Source organism: Phaethon lepturus, unplaced genomic scaffold, assembly GCF_000687285.1.
Source record: "Phaethon lepturus isolate BGI_N335 unplaced genomic scaffold, ASM68728v1 scaffold51817, whole genome shotgun sequence".
Lineage (NCBI taxonomy): Eukaryota > Metazoa > Chordata > Aves > Phaethontiformes > Phaethontidae > Phaethon > Phaethon lepturus.
In genome coordinates, this window is record NW_010552136.1 from 15,263 (window position 1) to 23,215 (window position 7,953).

The 7,953-nt window shown below is 46.9% G+C and overlaps 1 protein-coding gene across 1 annotated transcript in view; it reads left to right on the forward strand.

Annotated features, from left to right (window-relative positions):
• LOC104623905 (carbonic anhydrase 6-like) overlaps nucleotides 1-7,953 on the forward strand; it is an 11,283-nt gene extending 3,330 nt beyond the window's left edge. The window contains exons 3-9 of the mRNA XM_010291121.1: nucleotides 2,890-3,038; nucleotides 3,425-3,520; nucleotides 4,068-4,134; nucleotides 4,773-4,930; nucleotides 6,084-6,207; nucleotides 6,702-6,777; nucleotides 7,299-7,953. Of these exons, the coding sequence (XP_010289423.1) occupies nucleotides 2,890-3,038; nucleotides 3,425-3,520; nucleotides 4,068-4,134; nucleotides 4,773-4,930; nucleotides 6,084-6,207; nucleotides 6,702-6,777; nucleotides 7,299-7,953 (1,325 nt within the window). The remainder of the gene's footprint in view (nucleotides 1-2,889; nucleotides 3,039-3,424; nucleotides 3,521-4,067; nucleotides 4,135-4,772; nucleotides 4,931-6,083; nucleotides 6,208-6,701; nucleotides 6,778-7,298) is intronic.

Genomic DNA, 7,953 nt, shown 5'->3' on the forward strand with positions numbered 1-7,953 from the left:
TCTTCGTTCCGCTCTCCTAGTTGTGCTGTTTTCCCCAGTCACCCAGGAAAGCTCTCCAGAAACACACGTATAAACCAGAGAAATGAAAGGCAGTTCTGTTTCCACAAGGTATTTTCTCTGTTAGACATTAAAAAGGGATAAGAAGCCGCTAGAGCATTACAGAGTGACGCTTTCTTTCAGCAAACTACAAGACTGCAGGACTATATTAGCGAGTGGAATTTGGGGCATACTGACTCCTCTCTGCATTCAGAAAATGCATCTTTTGCCCCGGTGCGATACTAAGAACTGGAAGCGATAGGAATGGAGAACCATAGTTCAGTAGCAAGTCTGCACCTGAGGTTCGGCTAGATGTAGGTCACACAAGGTACAACACAGAGGAGAATCCCTCCCTTATAGTCAGAGGATTGGGATTTCAGGTCTTGGGAAGGGAAGCTGAAGCACAACATGGGTTAAAAGCCTTGCTTTTGGCCACACAGTCTCAGGGCGAGGCTTATAATTTAGGAGGTCCTGGATTCCCCTGCTGCAGCCTGTAATTCATTGTCTGAATAATTCATCAGCTGGTACTGTTGGGCTAATGCTCTTGGACTACAGATGAGCAATGAGAGAATTTTCTAATAGCTGCAGTGGGGAAGGAATGAGTATTTTTGGGAACGTGTTTGGAACATAAAGCTGGTAGCTCTTTAATCCTGCACGACAGTCCTTTCTTCCTCTCTGTAACAGAGAGGGAGAGAGAGAAATATGGAGTGAGAGCAAGGAAACAAAGTGATGAGAGACGTACATACTGCCTTCAGAGGAAGACCATTGCGGTTGTATTTCTAAAAATCGTAACCCTGTTTGTCGCCCACACAAGCTCAACATTCAATTAGAAGCTCTCGTGTGAGCATTGCTACCCTGACTGCCTACAAATGAATTCCTGCAGGTGTAGGTTTCAGATCTGACTCCATGGATGTATTTTCCTGTTATGTTTGTTAACATCAAAACAGTGATTTTCTGATGCAGGGCATTTTAGTAAATCACAAAAGCAAATTATTGTCCTTATTCACAGGTCCTTGTGAAGTCAGGCTAGGTTTTCCTGCTGGCTGTAGTGAGATGGGACAGGGCTAGCAATATCTCTCAAGGAAAATATTCCACTGGGCCACATCAGAAAACATTCAGCAGATCTGAACGCGACAGAAGGTGGATTTATCAGCAGGAATCTCCTTAGAGGCTCTCAGGAGCTTAAGACCAAGCGTCTCACCTAAGAAACCAGCTACACATTCTCTTTAGTTGTATAATTAACAGGCTAAATCCCGCCTGATAAAGCCTATTTGCAGTAGTGCAGACACTCTGCACAAGGAATTCGCTCTTATCTACCACATCTGTGCAGACACACTCACACAGATAACCTTAGGTTAATGAAGCTTTCGGTATTTTGCATTTGGACTTTTTTTTTTTTAAGAGGGTTGGTCCTCCGGTAGGTAGCAAGGACATGCACAGCTCTGGAAGATTACAGTGTCATCCACGCAGGGTGTCTGCGACTTCCTCCCGTAGCAGATTTTTCTTAGAAGTGGGACCTCAAGCGTGGCCTTCGTTAGCTCATTAACTCAACCGCCTCAGAGGCCGGCGACGGGCAGACGGGCTGGCTGCACGTGCTGTAATCCGTACGGCAGTAAGGGAGAAGAGTCCAAATGGCAGAGCAGAAATGGCAGAGACACAGATTCACGCTGCGTAATCCCAGCGGATTTTCCACAGCCTGGCAAACTAGAGCTAAGCAGGAGGAAGGCACTGCCAGCTCAGGGCAGTCGTGCTTTGCGCACACACTTGACATGGGTGAAAAGCAGAAGCAAACTGGGCTGTTAGCAACCTTCACGCTCTCAGCAAAGTATTTGCATAAAATATCTTACGGAAGAGACTTAAGCTTCCCATAAACTCAAAACACAATTCTCTGGCCGCGTTTTGCAGAAAGTAGAAACCGTAGTGAGGTGTTTAAGGTAAATAACTCTAATTATGGAAGGCAGTCAGCAGGGATCTTATGTAAAAAGGTAGATTTTTTTTTCCCCATGCTAGACTCTTCGGGATTTTACAAGGAAACATGTTTTCATCTTGTCTGTCTGTAAACAGTTTACAAACAAAAGAAACTTCTCACAAACCCAAACTATGCCTAATGAATGATACACCATACAAAGATAGCTGCTATTTTTTATAACGTGCTCTGGGCTTTCATTAGGATGAGGCAATTCTCCATTTTTCATCTTAAATTTGGCATATTTATTAACATAATACATGATTTGTGGCAGTACGTTAGCAGGAAGACAAATGTTTCGTAGTCTCTTTGTGAATACTCCTTGGCAAGGAGAAGCAAAGAGATTTGTCTCTACAAATCCTTCAAGCATTAACACCGCCTTTTCAAACTTCCAGGGCTCTGGCCCAGTATGTCTGTTCCCACAAGATGCAGAGTCCAGAATACTGGAAATTATGATGACAGGTTAGATGAGGCCAGTCACTTTGTTGATTTCTATCCCCCTTTTCTTCCTTGGAAATAAAGCAGTTAGCAAATCTGTGCAGAGCCTTGCAAGATGTGATGTACTGTGCGAGAGATTAGCATTCAAGCACTTTTAGCACAGCCTAAGGGAAAACCCAGAGCTGCTCAGATGGGGAAAAAGGTCTGCAGACACAGCTAGTGCCTGGTGTGGTCTTTGTGGTGCAAAGCCTGAGGTCAGGAAGGATATTAAGAACACCTAGCTTTAAGCTTCAGTGATTTTCTTGGCATACTGGAGTTAGTTCCCTGAACATGACTGTGCCAGCGTGTTTCAGAGAGGGTGTTATTGGCAGAAAGCACCAGGCGCTGTGAGCGTAGCTACAAGAACGGGCATGGCTGCACCCATTGCTGTCTCCAATACTGTTTTTCAGTTCAGATTGATTTGCCACCTACCATGCACATCTCCGGAGGGCTCCCAGGCCTCTACACAGCTGTACAGATGCATCTGCACTGGGGTGGCCTGGACCTGGAGACCAGCGGCTCTGAACACACCATAGATGGGATGAGATACTTCGCAGAGGTACTGGTGAACAGATCTGGCTGGAGGTGGGGTGCGTTGCAAGGCTGGCAGTTGGGGAACGGGAGCCTGCAGGAATCAGCGTAGGGGCAAGTGGGAGAAATGGGGCTCCCATAAGTGCAGGTGGTTGGTGCAATGCAAGGGCTGAGCCTGATGGTGCTGGCACAGAAGCCTAAGAACAGCCGTTGCAATAGCACCAATATCCTTCAAAGATGGAATTGTTCCTCCACATTTGTCACAAACCTGTTAAACTAAAGGTCTGTTTGGCTGTGCTGTGAGGCACAAGCAGCAGGAGGTGGGGCGGTGACTCTCTCTTCAGTCTGTATTTGGTCCTTTAAAGCACCGAGAAAGGAATTTCTTCCTAAATGACCCTGTCTCTCTTCTGACAGATGCACATTGTCCATTACAACTCAGCTGACTACTCAAGCTTTGAAGAAGCCAAAGACAAACCAAATGGGTTGGCTGTGCTTGCCTTCCTCTATGCGGTAGGTCTGATGCCCGGGTTGCTGAGAAAGGCCAGTCTGTGATCACTGTTTATACAACAATCCCAGTCTGAGCAGGTCCAGACACAAGCAGCCTGTACTAGGTTTATACTTCAGAGAGGTGATATCTGCTACCAGTTTGAGGAAGCTGTACCATAGCAGAACTCTTCCTCCCTCATGTCATCTGGGGCTCACACAATACCAGCCAATACAACTTGGGAGCCCCAGAAAAAATTTGCCCCATAAGAAGTACAGATAGATTATCAGCTGTGTCTCTGCTGTACCTCAAGGCTTTGCTCTGATTTGCAAACACACTCGATTTTGTTTGAATTTAGAAGTGGTGAAAAAGGATCCTTATAGTTCAGTATTCTACCTGAGATCTATGTGTACATACCTTATCATGCCTAGGATTGTCCAGCCCATCAAGAGACTGTCATAGTATTTGTTCTCTTTGTCTCCCAATTAATCAATTAGTCCTCCAAACTGATTAGTAGTATAGAAGGACAGGCAGGTCACTAACCTCTTGTTCAAGTTTCTATGCTGTGTTTAGGACGGGCACTTCGAGAATACCTACTACAGTGAATTCATTTCCAAACTGGCAAAAGTGAGGTTTGCAGGTAAGACATGGGAACGCCTTTCTCTGTCCTTGATATTCTCAAAGCCTGTACATATGTACAGACATTTGCTGCTGCTTTGCTTGCAATTACGTGGCCAAGCATCCTCAGCCATGCACAACTCCATGCCATCCCTGCCCACGCATCTCAAACAGCAGCCCACGCAGCAGGGTGGTGTGGAATCACAGAATCACTAGGTTGGAAAGGACCTTCAAGATCATCAAGTCCAACCATTAGTCCAGCGCCACCATGTCCCCTAAACCATGTCCTGACGCGCCACATCCACACGTTTCTTGAACACTTCCAGAGAGGGCAACTCCGCCCCCTCCCTGGGCAGCCTGTGCCAATGCCTGACCACCCTCTCAGTGAAGAAATTTTTCCTAATATCCAATCTAAACCTCCCCTGGCACAACTTAAGGCCATTTCCTCTTGTCCTATCACTAGTTACTTGGGAGAAGGAAGCAATAAACATACTTCTAGTAGGTCTACGCAACACACTGCAGCACCATCAAATAACAACTTCCTACGGTCCCGCAGTCTGCACCCCAGGTAGCAGGTGCTCTGCTGCACTAATACAGGCCACTCTCACCCTTCTCTTTGTTCCTCACCAATTGTCAATATTGCCTCTGTTTCCTTTTGAGGTCAATCAACAAAGCTCATTTCTCTGGATGTCCAAGCCATGCTGCCAGAAAACCTCTCACACTTCTACAGGTACCAGGGCTCACTAACAACCCCACCTTGCTCCGAGAGTGTGATCTGGACCATCTTTCATTCTCCGATTGTCCTGTCACACACACAGGTAAGTGATAGCAGCTTCTCTCTCCTCCACACTTCACCTGTCCACACAGGTTTCCTTTTCTGTCCTCCAGTGATTTTGGGAACAGCCTGACAGAGGAGCTAATGGGGCGTTTCTCATATAGGGCTTTTAGGATAGACTCCTAAGCAACTGGAATTACAGGTGGCTGTAATGATGCCCTGATGCTACATCACAGCAAGGGTCAGTTTCTGTATACCTGAGGTCTGGTGAGTGATAACAAAGCTCTCTGCTCAGTTCATCTCAACCATACTGAAGACAATAAAAAGGACGAGACCAGTCAGGATCGACAAGGCAAAAATTACCACAAGAGAGTCCAAACCCACCCCCCCACCAAAAACATAGAAGAGCCATTCATAACATTAAAATAATTACAGAATAATTGGCACATTTTTAGAAGAGTATTTGAGGGTTTTTTTCCTTGTCTACACTCACATTGCGCAGCTAGACTGGATCGTTTCAGGAGCGGCCTGCTGTGGGCTTTGGCTGCGTGACAGGAGAGGGTCCATCCAGGCTCCAGCAGAGGCACTTCAGAGGACCTTGCTGAGTGCACAGGAGCACGGGGCAGTAACCCGACTTGTCCCAGCAGTTGCATACTCTCACATGGCAGAATCTGTTCTCTTCTCTCTGCCATGTAAGGACAAAGGCTTTAGCAAGGAAAAACCTAACACAAATAAAATAAGATCACTGTTGAGTCTTGCAGAGTGGTTCATCTTCCTTAATGAAAAAGCAGCATTAGAAACATTTTCTTGTAGAAGAGCAAGATTATGTGGAGACTACAGTAATGGAGGATGACAGTGTGTTCTCATTTGAAAAAGAAATACTCTTTTTGGCAAAGGGAAGGCTGCTAGGCACTCCTCAGAAAGCAGCATGCTACAGAATAGCAGCAAAATCTCCATCCATGCATACTATCAGGCAGGTGTTAACAACTTCCTTCAGGCAAAATACCTTCATCATTAATTAGTTGATAAGAGCCCTCATGTTCTGCTCCTTTCTCTTACTAATGCTCAGCAAGAGACCCCGTGGGTTCCTCTGTAACAAATTGCTAGCTTTAATCCTGAGCTGCAGGATCTGCACTGCGCTTCTAGGCAGAACTGTTCTCCCCATTGCCCTCCTAATGAGCCTGCATTGCTCACAGATCAGCCTCCTGGAGAACACCTTGCTGGACTGGCAAAACAGGACACTGCGCAACGACTACCGGCATGCTCAGCCCCTCAACGGGCGGGTGGTGGAGTCCTCCTTCAGAGCCACACTCACCCAAGGTAAAGAGAGTCAGCAGGCAGGACTCAGGAGGAGGACGGGCAAGAAACCTATGTGGCAGGAGTTAAGTTGTAGATCACTTAAGCTAGGCACGCTGGAGATCACCTTTCCCAGAGTAGCAGCACCCCTGCACAGCCGGTGGAGATGGCCCACATGCCAACACATCTTGCTCCTGATGGCGCGGTGGTGGCTGTCGGTTGTGCGCCAGCCATGTTTTGGCTGCAGTGGTGTCACACAGATCTCCCAAGATAAGTGGTGCTACGTGGCACCACAGAAGAATGCCAGGTTCAAGTGTGTCTGCATCCATGTGGATGAGGAACACTAACCATTGTAGAAACAGCTCTGGCATGGCTGATTAGCCAGGCACCATACGGAGGTGAGACACTGCATTTTAAAACAAAGGCTTTTTTCTCAAACCTTCTGCAAACTAGAAAGCAGAAGATCTACCATGGGCAGGCCCTGGCCTTCTGTAAATTCAGCTGTATGATTGCTCTAGAACGATGCCATCCAGAAGAAATCAACCTCAGGCTGGAACAAATCCAGATGCAGCTCCAAGACATGAAGAGAGAGTTGCTGAATGGAGTGAGACACATAGGTAAGAAATACACACCTATTCTTGAGTCCAGCTTACCTTGCAAGAATGAAGAGCCCATGACCTGCTGTCCTTGATGGCCTAAATCTTTAACAGGTTTGGTACCGATATGTACAGGTAGAATTTTGTCCCATATCTAGGCCTGCTGTTGGGAATTCTTCAACTACAGCATCATTAAAGCTAGCCCTAATCTATCTACTCTCAGAGCAACTGCAGCTTTCTCCTGCCACATGTAAGCACATTTTTGCCACCAGTGAGGAATTTAAACTCACAGATCCCCTAAGGTAAATAATCACCATCTCTAGTTTACACAAGATGAGAAAAGAGGGGAGAAAAAGTGATTTTTCCCAAAAAGTTGGGTGAGGGAGCTAAGCCATCATTTCAAGCCCTTTCCCTGTTGGTACAACACATGCTGGTAACTGAGGTTCAAGACAGCTAAGACTGCCACAGCCCTGCCAGTTCCTATGGTTGTATTCTCCAGGAATTAACCTGATTTATAAGCACAGCAGGAAAGGTAACACCTGGCTTTTTGGTTATTTCAGGTATTAAATCCAGCACTTTTCCAGCTTTCTACTTCCCTGTGGAAAACATTGAGAGTTTTGTGAACGTCCATCCCCTCCATGATATGTCTCTCCAAGCCTTCACCTTATGTTTCTGGACAAAAGCCCAGCGTGCTGGCAGTCAGACGGTCCTTTCCTACTCCACACAGCAGAGGGATAACGAGCTAGTGATGACCGTGGGCACAGATGTGGGATTGTGGATAGGAGGCCATTTCATCAGCTTCCCCCTGTACCACAATGCACAAGACTGGCTGCACTACTGCACGGCGTGGGCCTCCCAGTCTGGAATGGCAAATTTATGGCTCAATGGAGCAGCTGGTAAAGCAAAGAGCATCCAGAAGGGGTATGTAAGCCAGGCTGGAGGGACGCTTGTCCTTGGGAAAGACAGAGACACTCTTCTGGGGACGTTCTCCAACGGTTTTGCAGGGTGGATGACTCACGTGAACCTGTGGAGCCAAGTTCTCAGTCCTGCAGATATTCGGGCCCTTGCACTGTGCAAAGCAGGGCAACTGAAGGGAGATATCATAGCATGGGGGGAAACCTCCATGACCCTCCTGGGGGGGGTGGTTCTGGAGCCTGACACCAGCTGTCAGTGA